Raw genomic sequence first — 19,532 nt, forward strand, 5'->3', positions numbered from 1 at the left:
CCCAATTGTCCTGGTCCCAAAACCTGATGGAGAGTGGAGGTTTTGCAACGACTATCGGAAGTTGAATGAAGTCTCCAAGTTCGAAGCTTATCCCATGCCCCGTATTGATGAGCTCATCGAAAGGCTTGGGCACGCCAGATATATATCCACCTTGGATTTGACAAAGGGGTATTGGCAGATCCCCATGGCACAGGAAGCCAAGGAGAAGACGGCCTTTTCGACACCTGATGGATGCTTCCAATATGCCCGGATGCCGTTTGGCCTACAGGGAGCTCCGGCGACCTTCCAGAGGGCTATGGATAGAGTCCTTGCACCCCATAAGGCCTACGCTGCTGCGTACCTAGATGATATCGTCATCTTTAGCCCGGACTGGGAGAGTCATCTGGAGAAAGTCCAAGCGGTGTTGGATGCTATAAGAGAGGCCGGATTTACTATAAACCCAAAGAAGTGCGCCTTGGGTAAAGAAGAAGCTAAGTACCTTGGATACATAGTGGGTCATGGAGAAATAAAACCCCAAATCAATAAAGTGGAGGCAATCCAAACATGGCCAAAACCAGTTTCCAAGAAACAAGTTAAAGCCTTCCTGGGAATCGTGGGATATTACAGGAGGTTCATCCCAAACTTCGCCACGATGGCTGCGCCTCTGACTGACCTGCTAAAAGGGACAAAATCAGTAATGGTTAAGTGGTCCGAAGAAACAGAGTCAGCCTTCCAAGAAATGAAAAACGCTTTGTGTAAGCAACCCGTTCTGATGGCCCCAAACTTCAAGAAAGAGTTTATTCTTCAGACAGATGCCTCAGATGTTGTGGTGGGAGCAGTCCTTTCCCAAGAACTACATGGGGAGGAGCATCCTGTTCTCTATCTGAGTAGGAAGCTGTCCTCATCTGAAAAGAACTACTCAGTCGTTGAGAAGGAGTGCTTGGCCATAAAATGGGCAGTGGACACATTGCGGTACTATCTGCTGGGACGTAAATTTAGACTGGTATCTGACCATGCCCCGCTTAGGTGGATGAGAGAAACGAAAGGAAGAAATGCTAGAGTCACCCGTTGGTTCTTAGCCCTGCAGGACTTCAGTTTCCATGTGGAACATAGGGCCGGAAAGCTGCACGGTAATGCGGATGCCCTATCGAGAATCCCTTGTTTAGTGGGGGAAAGTGCCAAGCCCCACGGCTTTAGGCAGAGGGGGGAGGTATGTAGCATGGCTAAAGGGTTTGTAGTCGATGGGAGGTATGTGCCACATAAGTGCCTGGTTGCTGTAATGTAGCCCGGAGTATTCCTTTCTTGCACATAATCTTGTATATGTGTTTCAGGACCTGTGGTAATGTCAGACCACATGGCTAATCATGTGATGGGTTACTGGGTGGGGTTAGCTCTTTATAAGACTGGCTAATCCTTTACACAGCAGATATGTGTGGAGGTGAAACCCTCCTGAGTGTGTTACGGCTTCAGGACTGAGCCGGATGAACTGGACACTTGCTTTTCTTTGCCTGAACCAAAGGCCCATTTTGCTTTCTGTTATTTGCCACATGGTTTATGAAGCAATAAACCCAGTGAACTTTAAAGGAACACGTCTCCTGAGTGTCAGCCGTCGCAGCTGAGTGAGTGAAATCCTTACAATATATATATATATATATATATATATATATATATATATATATATATATATATATATATATATATATATATATATATATGTCATTCAGACACATATATATATATATATATATTTATATTAACTTCAGAGCGATATAGCAGGAGAGCCGGTAATTCAATTACCGGCTTTTCATTTCTCCTGCCAAAACCCGACATCATATGAGACCTGGTTTACATATGGTAAACCATGTCATATCCCCCTTTTTTTGCATATTCCACACTACTAATATTAGTAGTGTGTATGTGCAAAATTTCAGCGCTCAAGCTCTTAAATGTAAGGGTTAAATCGCGGAAAAAAATTGGCGTGGGCTCCCGCGCAATTTTCTCCGCCAGAGTGGTAAAGCCAGTGACTGAGGGCAGATATTAATAGCCTGGAGAGGGTCCACGATTATTGGCCCCCCCTGGCTAAAAACACCTGCCCCCAGCCACCCCAGAAAAGGCACATCTGGAAGATGCGCCTATTCTGGCACTTGGCCACTCTCTTCCCATTCCCATGTAGCGGTGGGATATGGGGTAATGAAGGGTTAATGCCACATTGCTATTGTAAGGTGACATTAAGCCAGATTAATAATGGAGAGGCGTCAATTATGACACCTATCCATTATTAATCCATTTGCATTAAATGGTTAAAAAAACACACACATTATTAAAAAGTATTTTAACCCCTTTACCCCCAAGGGTGGTTTGCACGTTAATGACCGGTCCAATTTTTACAATTCTGACCACTGTCCCTTTATGAGGTTATAACTCTGGAACGCTTCAATGGATCATGGTGATTCTGACATTGTTTTCTCGTGACATATTGTACTTCATGACAATGGTAAAAATTCTTTGATAGTAACTGCGTTTATTTGTGAAAAAAACGGAAATTTGGCGAAAATTATGAAAATTTCGCAATTTTCCAACTTTGAATTTTTATGCAATTAAATCACAGAGATATGTCACACAAAATACTTAATACGTAACATTTCCCACATGTCTACTTTACATCAGCACAATTTTGGAACCAAAATTTTTTTTTGTTAGGGAGTTATAAGGGTTAAAAGTTGACCAGCAATTTCTCATTTCTACAACACCATTTTATTTTAGGGACCACATCTCATTTGAAGTCATTTTGAAGGGTCTATATGATAGAAAATACCCAAGTGTGACACCATTCTAAAAACTACACCCCTCAAGGTGCTCAAAACCATATTTAAGAAGTTTATTAACCCTTCTGGTGCTTCACAGGAATTTTTTGAATGTTTAAATAAAAATGAACATTTAACTTTTTTTCACAAAAAATTTAATTCAGCTCCAATTTGTTTTATTTTACCAAGGGTAACAGGAGAAAATGGACCCCAAACATTGTTGTACAATTTGTCCTGAGTATGCCAATACCCCACATGTGGGGGTAAACCACTGTTTGGGCGCATGGCAGAGCTCGGAAGCGAAGGAGTGCCATTTGACTTTTCAATGCAAAATTGACTGGAATTGAGATGGGATGCCATGTTTCGTTTGGAGAGCCCCTGATGTGGCTAAACATTGAAACCCCCCACAAGTGACACCATTTTGGAAAGTAGACCCCCTAAGGAACTTATCTAGAGGTGTGGTGAGCACTTTGACCCACCAAGTGCTTCACAGAAGTTTATAATGCAGAGCCGTAAAAATAAAACAAAATTTTTTTCCCACAAAAATTATTTTTTTAGCCCCCAGTTTTGTATTTTCCTGAGGGTAACTGGAGAAATTGGACCCCAAAATTTGTTGCCCAATTTGTCCTGAGTGCGATGATACACCATATGTGGGGGGAACCACTGTTTGGGCACATGGGAGGGCTCGGAAGGGAAGGAGCTCCATTTGGAATGAGGACTTAGATGGAATGGTCTGCAGGTGTCACATTGCATTTGCAGAGCCCCTAATGTACCTAAACAGTAGAAACCTCCCACAAGTGACACCATTTTGGAAACTAGACCCCCTAAGGAACTCATCTAGATGTGTTGTGATAGCTTTGAACCCCCAAGTGTTTCACTACAGTTTGTAACGCAGAGCTGTGAAAATTAAAAAAAAAAATCTTTCCCCCCAAAATTATTTTTTAGCCCCCAGTTTTGTATTTTCCCGAGGGTAAGAGGAGAAATTCGACCCCAAAAGTTGTTGTCCAATTTGTCCTGAGTATGCTGATACCCCGTATGTTGGGGGAAACCACTGTTTGGGCACACGGGAGTGCTCGGAAGGGAAGAAGCACTGTTTTACTTTTTCAACGCAGAATTGGCTGGAATTGAGATCGGACGCCATGTCGCGTTTGAAGAGCCCCTGATGTGCCTAAACAGTGGAAACCCCACAATTATAACTGAAACCCTAATCCAAACACATCCCTAACCCTAATTCCAACAGTAACCCTAACCACACCTCTAACCCAGACACACCCCTAACCCTAATCCCAACCCTATTCCCAACCGTAAATGTAATCTAAACCCTAACTGTAACTTTAGCCCCAACCCAAACTGTAGCCCTAACCCTAGCCCTAACCCTAACCCTAGCCCTAACCCTAGCCCTAACCCTAACCCTAACCCTAGCCCTAGCCCTAACCCTAGCCCTAGCCCTAACCCTAACCCTAACCCTAGCCCTAACCCTAGCCCTAGCCCTAACCCTAGCCCTAGCCCTAGCCCTAGCCCTAGCCCTAGCCCTAGCTCTAACCCTAGCCCTAACCCTAGCCCTAACCCTAGCCCTAACCCTAGCCCTAACTCTAACCCTAGCCCTAACTCTAACCCTAGCCCTAATGGGAAAATGGAAATAAATACATTTTTTTTAATTTTTCCCTAACTAAGGGGGTGATGAAGGGGGGTTTGATTTACTTTTATAGCGGGTTTTTTAGCGGATTTTTATGATTGGCAGCCGTCACACACTGAAAGACGCTTTTTATTGCAAAAAATATTTTTTGCATTACCACATTTTGAGAGCTATAATTTTTCTATATTTTGGTCCACAGAGTCATGTGAGGTCTTGTTTTTTGCGGGACGAGTTGACGTTTTTATTGGTAACATTTTCGGGCACGTGACATTTTTTGATCGCTTTTTATTCCGATTTTTGTGAGGCAGAATGACCAAAAACCAGCTATTCATGAATTTCTTTTGGGGGAGGCGTTTATACCGTTCCGCGTTTGGTAAAATTGATAAAGCAGTTTCATTTTTCGGGTCAGTACGATTACAGCGACACCTCATTTATATCATTTTTTTATGTTTTGGCGCTTTTATACGATAAAAACTATTTTATAGAAAAAATAATTATTTTGGCATCGCTTTATTCTCAGGACTATAACTTTTTTATTTTTTTGCTGATGATGCTGTATGGTGGCTCGTTTTTTGCGGGACAAGATGCCGTATTCAGCGGTACCATGGTTATTTATATCTGTCTTTTTGATCGCGTGTTATTCCACTTAATGTTCGGCGGTATGATAATAAAGCGTTGTTTTTTGCCTCGTTTTTTTTTTTTTTTTCTTACGGTGTTTACTGAAGGTGTTAACTAGTGGGCCAGTTTTATAGGTCGGGCCGTTATGGACGCGGCGATACTAAATATGTGTACTTTTATTGTTTTTTTTTTTTATTTAGATAAAGAAATGTATTTATGGGAATAATATATTTTTTTTTTTCATTATTTTGGAATATTTTTTTTTATTTTTTTTACACATTTGAAAATTTTTTTTTTACTTTGTCCCAGGGGGGGACATCACAGATCAGTGATCTGACAGTGTGCACAGCACTCTGTCAGATCACTGATCTGACCTGCAGTGCTGCAGCCTTCACAGTGCCTGCTCTGAGCAGGCTCTGTGAAGCCACCTCCCTCCCTGCAGGACCCGGATCCGCGGCCATCTTGGATCCGGGGATGGAAGGTGCAGGGAGGGATGTGAGACCCTCGCAGCAACGCGATCACATCGCGTTGCTGCGGGGGGCTCAGGGAAGCCCGCACGGAGCCCCCTCCCTGCGCGGTGCTTCCCTGCACCGCCGGCACATCGCGATCATCTTTGATCGCGGTGTGCCAGGGGTTAATGTGCCGGGGGCGGTCCGTGACCGCTCCTGGCACATAGTGCCGGATGTCAGCTGCGATAGGCAGCTGACACCCGGCCGCGATCGGCGGCGCTCCCCCCGTGAACGCCGCCGATCGCGCTGGACGTACTATCCCGTCCATGGTCATAGGGGCCCACCCCACATGGACGGGATAGTTCGTCCGATGTCAGAAAGGGGTTAATGAAATTAAAATATTAAAACAACCTGTGTTTTGTTGTACGCTCAATCTACTGGCTGAAGACCCTCGCTCTGTAACAAATGAAAAATAATAAACCAACAATATACATACCTTCCGTAGATCTGTAACATCCCACGTTGTAAATCCATCTGAAGGGGTTAAAAAATTTTACAGCCAGGAGCTCTGCTAATGCAGCTGTGCTCGTGGCTGTAAACCCCAGCGAATGAAGGTAATGTAGGTCAATGACCTATACATAGTTACCTTCATTCGCGGTTATGCGCCCCCTGCTGGATGTCCTCATATGACCTCGAGCCTGGGAACTTTTCCCATGCTCCAGGGACATCCAGCAGGGGGCGCATCACCGCGAATGAAGGTAACTACAGGTCATTGACCTACATTACCTTCATTCGCTGGGGTTTACAGCCATGAGCAGCGCTGCATTAGCAGAGCTCCTGGCTGTAAAATATTTTAACCCCTTCAGATGGATTTACAACGTGGGACGTTACAGATCTACGGAAGGTATGTACATTGTTGGTTTATTATTTTTTATTTGTTACAGAACGAGAGTCTTCAGCCAGTGGATTGAGCGTACAATAAAATATTAAAACAAACGGTGTGTTTATTTCATTAAAATACTTTTTAATAATGTGTTTGTGTTTTTTTAAACTCTTTCATACAATTGGATTAATAATGGATAGGTGTCAGAATTGACGCCTCTCCATTATTAATCTGGCTTAATGTCACCTTACAATAGCGAGGTGGCATTAACCCTTCATTACCCCATATCCCACCGCTACACGGGAATGGGAAGAGAGTGGCCAAGTGCCAGAATAGGCGCATTTTCCAGATGTGCCTTTTCTGGAGTGGCTGGGGGCAGGTGTTTTTAGCCAGGGGGGGGGGGCAATAACCGTGGACCCTCTCCAGGCTATTAATATCTGCCCTCAGTCACTGGCTTTACTACTCTGGTGGAGAAAATTGCGCGGGAGCCCACGCCAATTTTTTCCTCGATTTAACCCTTAAATTTAAGAGCTAGAGCGCCGAAATTTTGCATATACACACTACTAACATTAGTAGTGTGGAATATGCAAAAAAAATGGGGATATGACCAGGGCCAGACTGGCCATTGGGCAATTCTGGCAAATGCCAGAAGGGCCTGTCTGGTCATGGGCTGACTTGTCTGCTACATTGTTAACAGATTCAATGTTCTCAGGACACCCATACTGTTAAGAGATGTGATGGAGCACAAAGTTGCTGACTCCGTCACTTACCCCAGCAGCCATGGGTATCATTAGAAATATTGGTCTTGTAGAAAATCTTCCTTTCCTCCATCCAGGGTAATATTAGTAATATATCCCCATCTGGTTCATGGGGATGGGGACAACATGGGCCTGTGTGATTTCAAATGCCATGGCTGAATTTCAGCCCCAAGCCGTACCTGGATATGACATGGTTTACTGTATGTAAACCATGTCTCATATCATGTCGGGTTTTAACAGGAGAAATGAAAAGCCGATAATTGAATTACCGGCTTTCCTGCTATATCGCCCTGAAGGAGATATAAACAAAAAAAAACCCATAGACTTTCATTGGGTTTCGAGTTTTGGCCGATCCCCGACCCCAACTTTTCAATAGGATCGGCCAATTTCACTCGACCCGACTTTTGAGAAAGTCGGGTTTCGTGAAACCCGACTCAACCCAAAAAAATAAAAGTCGCTCAACCCTAGTCATAAGTATTCAGACCATTTGCTCAGACACTCATATTTAATTCACATGCTGTCCATTTCCTTGCGATGCTCCTTGAGATGTTTCTACTCCTTCATTAGAGTCCAGCTGTGTTTAATTAAACTGATAGGACTTAATTTGGAAAGGCACACACCTGTCTATATAAGATCTCACAGCTCACAGTGCATGTCAGACCAAATGAGAATCATGAGGTCAAAGGAACTGTCCAAGGAGCTCAGAGACAGAATTGTGACAAGGCACAGATCTGGCAAAGGTTACAACAGAATTTCTGCAGTACTCAAGGTTCCTAAGAGCAGAGTTTGGGACAACCAGAAATCTTCCTAGACCTCGCCGTCCAGCCAAACTGAGCAATTGTGGGAGAAGAGCCTTGGTGAGAGAGGTAAAGAAGAACCCCAAGATCACTGTGGCTGAGCTCCAGAGATGCACTAAGAAGATGGGAGAAAGTTCCACAAAGTCAACTATCACTGCAGCCCTCCACCAGTCAGGCCTTTATGGAAGAGTGGCCCATCGGAAGCCTCTCCTCAGTGCAAGACATATGAAAGCCAGCATAGAGTTTGCTAAAATACACATGAAGGACTCCCAGACTATGAGAAATAAGATTCTCTAGTCTGATGAGGCGAATATAGACTCTTTTGGCGACTATTCTAAGCGGTATGTCTGGAGAAAACCAGGCACTGCTCATCACCTGCCCAATACAATCCCAACAGTGAAACATGGTGGTGGCAGTATCATGCTATGGGGGTGTTTTTCAGCTGCAGGGACAAGACGACTGGTTGTCATTGAAGGAAACATGAATGCGGCCAAGTACAGAGATATCCTGGATGAAAACCTCCTCCAAGGTGCTCTGGACCTCAGACTTGGCTGAAGGTTCACATTCCAACAAGACAATGACCCTAAATACACAGCTAAAATAACAAAGGAGTGGCTTCAGAACAACTCTGTGACCATTCTTGACTGGCCCAGCCAGAACCCTGACCTAAACCCAATTGAGCATCTCTGGAGATACCTGAAAATGGCTGTCCACCAACGCTCACCATCCCACTTGATGGAACTGGAGAGGATCTGCAAGGAAAAATGGAAGAGGATCCCCAAATCCATGTGTGAAAAACTTCTTGCATCATTCCCAAGAAGACTCATGGCTGTACTAGCTCCAAAAGGTACTTCAACTCAATACTGAGCAAAGGGTCTGAATACTTATGACCATGTGATATTTCAGTTTTTCTTTTTTAATAAATTTGCAAAAATTACTACATTTGTCTTTTTTCAGTCAAGATGGGGTGCAGCATGTACATTAATGAGAAACAAATGATCCTTTTTTGAGTTTACCAAATGTCTGCAATGGAACAAAGAGTGAAAAATTTAAAGGGGTCTGAATACTTTCCGTACCCACTGTAGGTGCAGTCACATACTCATCAATCACTGTTTTCTCTGGATTCCAGTACCGCTTTGGTCCTCTTCATTGTCAAGTTGCAATTATTCCAAATTGCCAGTTCACATCGAGCTCCATAGGCTTACATTGTAAGGGCTCATTCAGACATCTGTCAAATCGGTCTGAGATCAAACTGCAATGCATGGACTGGCCGTGACTCTCTTGACCCGAGTGTGACAGCCTCTTAGAAATACACAAAGCTGTCATACTTGGGTCGGGAGATCAGGGGTTAGTCTGTGCATTGCCGTTTGGTACTGGTGCCATCAGTGTTTTACATCAGTCCGTCATCAGCGTGTCCATGATTACCATCATTGTCTCCTCCGTGTGTCCTTTTTTTCCATGCGTGTGTTATCAGTGTTTTTCTGGTATGACTAAATAAAGAAATTATAAAGTTTCTCCCAATACTTTGCAATTTAAAACATGGAGAGCACATGCCATCCGTGTGCTATATGTGTTTTTCACGAACCCATAGACTTGTATAGGTCCTTATTATCGATGCTGCGGATATGTCTCCGTGTGTGTTCCACGGACACATGGTTGCTGTAAAAACAGGGACATGTGCATAGCAGAATAGGTTATAATGGGTATGTGTTCTATCTGTGAGAAAAAAGGATATAACACATACTGAAAACGTGGAAGTGTGAATGAGGTCTAATGCTGTACTTAGACAGGCCAGTGTGCTTGGCTTCTCCCAAAATGTGTTGAAGGGGTATTTTAGTTATTAAAAGTTATCAACTATCCACATGATAGGATAATAGGTTAATAGGCTAGCCAATAAACTAATGCTGTTCTAACTGCTGCGACCAACTTTTGCACACCCTCAAAGCACACACTGTTTCACACTAGTCTGCTGCCGCCAGTGCTGATACCTCCAACAGGCCCACTGTTCATAATGTTCTGTCTATAGTACGCGGTTGTTGACAGAGCTTGCAGTGTTTGTCTTACACATCTCCTACCTGTCCATCATGTCCTAAAATCTGCTGTTGCTTCCACTGCCACTAATCACTAATCTCCTGTCCATTGTGTTCTCTATACAACACTGCAAGCCTAACATGCCCTTGCCTGTCCTATCATAGTCTACTAGCTATTAAACCCGTTCTACACCCGGGTGGTGAGCATTTATATGGGTATATGGTCTCCATCTCTGCACCCATCCTGCGCCCCCATTCTGACATGTGCTGCACCCATCCTGCGCCTCCATTCTGACATGTGCTGCACCCATCCTGTGCCTCCATTCTCACATGTGCTGCACCCATCCTGCGCCTCCATTCTGACATGTGCTGCACCCATCCTGCGCCTCCATTCTGACATGTGCTGCACCCATCCTGTGCCTCCATTCTCACATGTGCTGCACCCATCCTGCACCTCCATTCTGACATGTGCTGCACCCATCCTGCGCCTCCATTCTGACATGTGCTGCACCCATCCTGCGCCTCCATTCTGTCATGTGCTGCTTCAATCCTGCACCCCCGTTCTGTCATGTGCTGCCCTATTCTGTCATGTGCTGCTCCCATCCTGCGCCACCATTGTGTAATTTGCTGCTCCCATCCATATGCCCCATACGCTGCTCCATAAAGGTTGATGGCCCCATAAGATGCTCCATAGTATATGCCTCATATGCTGCTCCATTATGGTTGATGGCCCCCATAAGATGCCCCGTATGCTGCTCCATAAATGTTTATGGCCCCCATAAGATGCTCCATAGTATATGCCCCGTACGCTGCTCCATAAAGGTTCATGGCCCCCATAAGATGCTCCATAGTATATGCCCTGTATGCTGCTCCATAAAGGTTTATGGCCTCCATAAGATGCTCCATACTATATGCCCCTGTGTGCTGCTCCATAAAGGTTTATGGCCCCCATAAGATGCTCCATAGTATATGCCCCGTACACTGCTCCAGAAAGGTTTATGGCCCCCATAAGATGCTCCATACTATATGCCCCGTACGCTGCTCCATAAAGGTTTATGGCACCCATAAGATGCTCCATACTACATGCCCAGTATACTGCTCCATAAAGGTTTATGGCCCCCATAAGATGCTCCATACTATATGCTCCGTATACTGCTCCATAAAGGTTTATGGCCCCCATAAGATGCTCCATACTATATGCCCCGTACACTGCTCCATAAAGGTTTATGACCCCCATAAGATGCTCCATAGTATATGCCCCGTATGCTGCTGTGATATATAAAAAAAAAAATAACATACTCACCTATCGTCGCTGGGCGCCGAGTGCTGGGGACACCGGCGCGCTGTGGGGGTCAGGTGCCGGTATCGCCGCTAGCTCAGGCCCCTGACACTTGCTATATTCACCTGTCTGTCCCGTTCCAGCGCTGCGTGCTGCTCCGTGTTCCGGGTCCTCTGGCTGTGACTGCAGTCAGAGGGCGTCGCGCATTAAGCGCATCATCGCGCCCTCTGAACTGTGAACGTCACAGGCAGAGGACCCGGAAGATGGAGCGGCGCGCAGCGTTGGAACGGGACAGACAGGGGAATATAGCTTATACTCATGCTCCTGCCACGTCCCTGTCTCTCCGTTGGAGATCGCGGTGTGCGTTCAGTGCTTACGCATACCACGATCTCCTGGGAGCGTCACTCTGTGGGGTCCAGGCTGCGCTTGCGCAGTCTATAAAGGCCTCGGACAGAGTGACGCTCCCAGCCTTATATTATAGATACCATGCTGCTGTTGCTGCTAACTGCATCTCATGCCTATCCATTGTTTTCTTTTTTTTTTAAATCAGACACATTTTTATTAACAAAATGTAAATCAACAGACAATCTCAATATTGCCAAATTTAACAGAGTCACAAATTTCAAAACTACCTTCCCTCCCCCTCCCCTCCTATTACATATATGAACAGCAAATGATTAATACATTCGCCTTCATTCGGGATCATCTTCTCTCCACCCATGGTGTCCACAATGTCTTAAATGCATTTTCCTATTTTCTTTTTAGCATAAATACTCTTTTCTATGTTCACAATAGAATCAGATTGTCTAAGAAATTCTCTCAGCGTCGGCGTTTCTTCATTTATCCAGCACTTGGCGATTAGTTTCCACGCAATATATAGTAATCTAGGTATTGCCACCTTATATTTATTATGTACCTGAATCTCCTCCACGTATCCAAGAATACACACCACAGGATCCTCTCTCAATCCTACAGCTATATGCTTCCTCAATGGCATTAACCATTGTTATCCAATATGGGTTCAGCCTTGGACACTGCCATGGCATATGGAAGATCCCTGCCCCTTCAGCCTGGCAACGAGGGCACTCAGAAGTCTGTCTCAGATCATCTCTATACAGCCATTCAGGAGTCCTATATACTCTATGACGTACATATATCTGTGAGAGTCTGCCCGGTTCACGCAATGACAGTTTGGGTATATATTCCATGATCACCTCCCATTTGTCCTCCTCTATCCTTCCAAACTCCTCCTCCCATTTTCCTTTTGCTTTAATTGGATAATTATAAGGTATACATTAAATCTTTATAAATATGTGACACCACCCCTTTTGTTCCCCCTTCTGCGCAAACATAGTCCACCAGTTTATGGATCTCCATATTAACCGTCTTGCTCTGTGTTACATATGCATGTCTAAGCTGTCCATACTGGAACCTACAGACCTCCGATAGCCCATAGTCCTCCTGTAACTTTTCAAAATACACTAGTCCTTCTATGTTCTGTACCTGAACCAGGTATTGTATTCCCAGTCTCTTCCAATTTTTAAATTCCCCCATTTTATCAAACTCCGGCAATGTTTCATTTTGTCATATCGGGGAAAAATTTGTCAAATTCTCCAATTCCCTAGTCTTTATTATTGCCTCTCAAATTTTATGTATCAGCGGTCTTAAAGTACTATACTGTTTCTTGTATTTAACAAAACCCATCCCTAAACAATTAACCCTATCCATCCCCTCCCTCCCTAATATTCAATAATCCAACAAACCATAACAATTCTTCTTGTGTGATTTCTCCTCTGTTACCAGAGAGTGGGTGATCCTACATCTAGCTACCCTATAAACATTATCTCTCAACCGCTATCTATCTATAGCACCTCCACACTTCCTCCGCCCATACATATCATCATTATTACAATTACAATTAGTGCCTCCATGGTCAATATCAATTAATATATAGGAACAGAAAAGTCTCCATATAGTAACACCGTCTTCGCTTTCTCCCTCTCAGGAAACAACTCAACATTAGTGATGAGAGAATATACTCATTACTCGAGATTTCTCGAGCACGCTCGGGTGTCCTCCGAGTATTTTTTAGTGCTCGGAGATTTAGTTTTTATTGCCACAGTTGAATGATTTACATCTGTTAGCCAGCATAAGTGCATGTGGGGATTCCCTAGCAACCAGGCAACCCCCACATGTACTTATGCTGGCTAGCAGATGTAAATCATTCAACTGTGGCAATAAAAACTAAATCTACGAGCACTAAAAAATACTCGGAGGACCCCTGAGCGTGCTTGGGAAATCTCGAGTAACGAGTATATTCGCTCATCACTACTCTGCATTCCTCTCCGCTCACTTCACTCTGTCCTTGTCTGCCTTGAGCCTCTTGTTATTTAAGTCCAGCCACTTAGTGGCCTCTTCCAGTGTGGAGAAATAATGAACCGTTCCCAGGGCTACAACCCTGAGATTTGCTGGGTACAAGGTAGAATAAATCAAATCCAACTCTCTCATTCTTTTCGTTACCGCTAAATATTGCAGTATCTGCTTCTGCACCTCAGCCGAGTAGTCAGGGTAAATGGACATTTTTTGGCCATTAATGCACATATCATTAGCCGTTCTTGCTTTTCTCAGTATAATGGCTCTGTAGTTAAGGATCCTAGCAAGTATAGTATAATTGTAAAATTCAAATATGTATATGAAGAGCTACGCAGATACATTGAGCATTGAAGCAGATCTGTGTTTATTACATCATCGGTCACTTATATACAGTATAGAGAGATTTCTAGGACATTCATTGTAGCAATATAATTGGCTACTCTTATCTCTAAATATGTGCTGGCATTAGCATACACATTGGCTCAAAGTGATTCTGTCCACACCCAGCTGAAGAGTCAAGCTGTGTTTCTCACTTAGTTTTGTTTTCTCCCACTTTTCTACGTTTTATCTGTGGCTAAGTTCACATTAGCGTTTCTGTGTGCAAACACAAGCCAAAACGCATGCAAAAGCATGCTTACGCATGCACATCATTTTCCGCATGACGCAAATACAGTTATAACCCTGCGTGTGCATGCGTTTAAATGCGTTTTGGCATGCGTTTGCATTTTTATGCGCATGGTGGAGGTGGTGACATCATTTTGTGGACATGCGCAGTCTAAAGTACACATGTGTACCGAACGCCTGCGTACCCATGTCCGTGCGTACCAATGTGTTCCCATAGATAGTAATGCATTTTTTTTGATGCAATAATCTGCAATTGTCCGCATGCGGATGATTGCACAATACTTGATGCCTCAAAAAATGCAACGTGTTGCGTTCTCCGGACACCGCCGCACACTGCGAAACGACGCATGCGTACGCATCCACATGTGAATGCATGCAAAAGCATGTCCCTGCGTGCACCATGTTAAAGATATGTACGCATGATGCATGCGGATCGTTCGCTGCACACACAGACGAAAATGTGAACCCGGCCTAAGTCTGTTAGACAAAGATATTCCTAAGGGACACTTTATCACAAAACACACACACTGGCTCAAACTCAATCTTGGAAAGCTGGAGAAAATACATGAATAATATCTGCAATAGAGTCAGGATATATACATGATTCCTGCTCTCACAATACAGAACTGCTGTGCACCCAATTTGCACAGTTTAAATATAAGAAACCTGAAACTGCTCAAAAAAAGGAGACACTTTTTGCACGTCTTAAAAAGCGGATGTTTCCTCACTTTCCAAACAAGAAACCCGTTGCAACTCTCCAAAAAGGGTCAATATTTGTACCAGCGCTAGTCAAAAAAACTGGTCTTCTTCCTTATACACCTCATGTGTTTTATCAGTGACATAGTTGTCATCTGCCTACAAAAAGAATCATTTTTTTTTATTTTTTTCATATGTTTATTTTAAAATGCATAAAAAAGTCAGTCAGTGCAATGTGTTATTAAACCATGCAACCTGTGATTTTTTTCCCTTGGACAGATTCGGGGGAAAATTTCATGTGCATGGTTTCACTGAATAACAACGGTCCGAGTGCGATCCGATATTTTGACGAATTGCACTCGGACCAAAACTACTGTTATCTACACAAGACCTAATAGTGGGGCATTTATTACAGAATAAGGTGTTAGTAGATTTCAATTTGGGTAAAGAAAATAACGAAACACTTTGATATTTTATAAAGGTTTATCATTTTCCAATGGAGAGTCCTGGACTTTCTTGAGACAGTTTTCTCTCCTGACCTTAAAGGATTTTGGAATGGGTAAGAAGAGTTTAGAAGAACCTCTACAGGAGGAGGCCCAGCACCTATGTAATCACTTCAAAAGCTTAAATGGTATGTGTCCATTTTTTTTTTTTATTTAAAATTTAAAATGAAATCATCAAATTGTAGGAGTGGTGGAGCTGATGGTCGGCTCCCTGACAATCTAAAGGGTTAAATGTATTTGATGTTCATGTATGTTATACAGTAACACCCACTGGGGCTGAATTTAGCTTAGGCAGGGTAATGGCCGGCCCAGTTTAGGAGGAGGAACTGAGAGTTAGTGTCAAGTACAGGAAGTGACATAAGCAGTAAGTTTTTAGTAGTAACTAGCAGCAGACTCAGATCAGGGGCTGCTAGAGATGACGAGAGCCTAGAACATCTTGGCAGTGGATTACTATAGAGCCCCTCTGCATGAGTCCTCTTTTTGCTGGCCTGGGAACCTCGAGATAGACGTTTGGGCCGGGGCACACGTTTGCCTCTGAAGCTGCAGGAGAAATTGGACTCAAACTCTAAAAGGCAGAGTGAGATGGAATCCATATATACTGCTAGAAAAGGAGAAAGTCCTCTAGGGCTAGAGAAAATAGTAAAATTAATGTTCTACCTATACCAAGAACGAGGGCTGAAATTGTGTTCTGTACCTGTGGGAAAAATGCCACCCCTTTGGACCTAATCCTCTACATCTGACTGTAAATACTGCAATTTCCCAAGTAAAAATTCAATTGTTTTTATGGAATCCATGTCCCTTGGAGTTATTACTGCTGAGGATCTAGATTAAGGAAGCCTGGAACACGTGCAGACCTGCAGCTCTGAAGTAAGTGTGATGCGTTCAATATGTAAGAGGGACCGGATCAGGGGTACATTTCATGCGCCGGGTCCGTAACTGTCACCTTTGTTGTCTGGCGGAAAGCTTAGAACCCCTTATCGACCTTACCACCAGGCAGCAGGGGCATAGCTAGGCTAAAAAGGGAAGAGCATGCGAAAAAGCAGACAGACTTGGCGGGAGCACACAGCATGTCGCAGGGGAAATTTGAGGCTCCGTCCTCTGAGCACCATTTCAGCGCAGGCCCACGCTATAGTATCCCTGCTGCCACTTATAGAGACTGTGACCAGAGAACTGTCTTTTGACTGTTGGCTCCTGTTGCTGAAGGTACCCAACGCAAAGGGACAGTAAATACCATGCGCATGCCACCTAAGAAGGACCAGGTGACTCACCGAGAACTGTATCCTTTCTCCCCGACATACGTCTGTTGAGCTTCATTAAGCACCGGCAGCATTGTAGCCTGCTCTTCACTGTTCAACCCGAATCCCAGACTCAGGACCCCACAAAAGACAATGAGGACTCTACGTCACCGCCAGGAACCGGATCATCAATCCCTGCAGGTCGACACTGGATTCAACATGTGCTAACCGCTGTTGTGAATTCTGCTCTTGGGTTCCCTCCGGTGGTTGTAGGTGGGAATGCAGTTGTCTCTGAGTCGCAGTCCTGGCCAGGTGTATCTGATGATTACAATTCTGACTGGGATATTTAGGTGTGCAGGATCCTTTAGCCCTTGCCAGTTGTAAATGTTCCTTGTGAAGTGATGGATCACTTTCTGGCTTCTCCTGCTTGCTGCCAAATTCAGCAAAGATAAGTGTTTGGTTTTTTTGTATCTGTGGCACATTGCTGTGTGCTTGTTTCAGTTTTATTCCTGCTCTGATTGTAGGATTCACTGGAGTTGCAGATTTACACTCCTACATCTTTTAGTAAAGATGTAGGAAGTTTTTGTATATTCTGCTGTGGATGTTTTGAAGGGTTTTTATACTGACCGCACAGAACTCTGTCCTATCCTGTCCTATCTAGCTAGAGTGGCCTCCTGTGCTAATCCTGTTTTTCTGCCTGTGTATGTTTTTTCCTCTCTGACTCACCGCCAATATTTGTGGGGGGGCTGTCTATACTTTGGAGATTTTCTCTGAGGCAAGATAGTATTCCTATTACCATCTTTAGGGGTATTTAGTCCTCCGGCTGTGACGAGGTGTTTAGGTGTGTTAGGTACACTCCACGGCTACTTCTAGTTGCAGTGTTAAGTTCAGGATTGCGGTCAGTATAGTGGCCACCTTCTCCAGTGAAAGTTCTCATGCAGCTCCAAGGTCACCGGATCATAACAGTACAACTGGCCAGGACTGCGACTCAGAGACAACTGCATTCCCACCTACAACCACCGGAGGGAACCCAAGAGCAGAATTCACAACAGTAACTGTTATGATCCGGTGACCTTGGAGCTGCATGAGAACTTTCACTGGATATCGCCGATACCGATATCCGATACCAATACAAGTCAATGGGACGCAAATATCGGAAGGTATCCTGTAATGGTTCCCAGGGTCAGAAGGAGAGGAAACTCTCCTTCAGGCCCTGGGATCCATATTCATTTTAAAAATAAAGAATTAAAAAAAAAAAAATATCGAGATACTCACCCCTCCGACGGCCCCTGGCTATAAGCGGTGTAACCGGCAGCCTCTGTTCCTAAGAATGCAGGGTGAAGGACCTTCGATGACATTGCGGCTTGTGATTGGTCGCATGACCGCTCATGTGACCGGTCACGCGACCAATCACAAGCCGCGACGTCATTGCAGGTCCTTTACTCGCTCATTCTTAGGAGGGGAGAATGCCGGTTACAGCGGTTTCAACCAGGGCGCGTCCGAGGGTGAGTATATCAATATTTTTTATTTTTATTCTTTATTTTACACATGAATATGGATCCCGATACCGATTCCAGATATCGCAAAAATATCGGAACTCTGTATCGGAATTTCAATACCGCAAATATCGGCCGATACCCGATACTTGCGAAATCGGAATGCTCAACACTACTTACCACCCTCAGGGAAATGGAGCCTGTGAATGGTTCAATCAGACTCCAGATGTTAAGGACACTGGAGAAAGACCGAAAGGCCAGGTGGCCTGAATCTGTAGCTGAGTTGGTGTGGTTGTATAACAACCGAATACACCGCACCACCGGGTACATCCCATGTACCCTGCTGTTCGGCCAGCCAGGAAGAGAAATCACTGATCTGGAGTTGTATCCAGAGGAGCACTAGCTACGGATGGGGGTGTCCACCTGGGTCAGAGAACATAGTCTGCAGACACTACATCGCTTGATGCAGAACAGGTTTTGGGAACTTGCACATCCAGAAATAGCTCCTCTGCGAGGGACAGCTCTCCAAGCCGTGGACTGAGTGCTGGTCCGAGATAAGCATCCTAGGGACAAAGTGGAGTACTAGTTGAAAAAAACCCATATAGAGTAAAGCGGTGACTCAGTTAGGAGGAGTCAGTCTACGAAATCCAACCTGAAGGGGAAGAAAATACCCCCACATGAGTAATTCACCGGAATATGCTGTATCCCTGTTTGTCGAGAGATCCTGACAAAATTGACGAGGGTGCGTGTCCCCACCCTCATCTGTTCAGCCCGACTCGACTACCCAACCTGATTCAACAACTTCTTCTGACTTGAGGCTCTCCGACCTGGCCACAGCCAGAATACCCCCCGACAGATACAATTTATTTGGCAACAAATCATTCAAGGACTAGTAGAATGTCAACGCAAACTGCAAGAACTCTAGCCCGTGGAATGACAAGCGAAAGAAGAGGGGAAGTGTAAGAAGAGGGACCGGACGGGGGGTACCATTCTCCGGGTACGGAACTGTCACCTTTGCTGTCTGGGGAAATGCTTAGAAACCTTTACCGACCTTTGCACCCGACAGCAGGGGGCGCTTCTAAGCTAAAAAGGGAAGAGCGTGTGAAAATGCAGACAGACTTGTCTTGAGCACACAGCGAGCAACAGGGAAAGTTTGGGTCTCCGTCCTCTGAGTACCGTGACAGCGCAAGCCCATGCTATGGTATCCATACTGCCATTTACAGAGACTGTGACTGTAGAACTGTCTTTTGTCCGTTGGCTCCTGCTGCTGAAGGTACCCAACGCAACAGTAAATATGCGTGTGTGCCACCAATGAAGGACCGGGTTACTCACCGAGAACTGTACTCTTTCTAACCCTTGCACATCTGCTGAG

The 19,532-nt window shown here is 44.5% G+C and overlaps 1 protein-coding gene across 1 annotated transcript in view; it reads left to right on the forward strand.

Moving 5' to 3' along the window:
- The window catches only part of LOC138661790 (cytochrome P450 2C23-like), a 71,652-nt gene that overhangs the window by 21,157 nt on the left and 30,963 nt on the right, over positions 1-19,532 (forward strand). The window contains exon 3 of the mRNA XM_069746708.1: positions 15,408-15,557. Coding sequence (XP_069602809.1) covers positions 15,408-15,557 — 150 coding nt within the window. The remainder of the gene's footprint in view (positions 1-15,407; positions 15,558-19,532) is intronic.

This window comes from Ranitomeya imitator, chromosome 2 (assembly GCF_032444005.1).
Source record: "Ranitomeya imitator isolate aRanImi1 chromosome 2, aRanImi1.pri, whole genome shotgun sequence".
Taxonomy (NCBI): domain Eukaryota; kingdom Metazoa; phylum Chordata; class Amphibia; order Anura; family Dendrobatidae; genus Ranitomeya; species Ranitomeya imitator.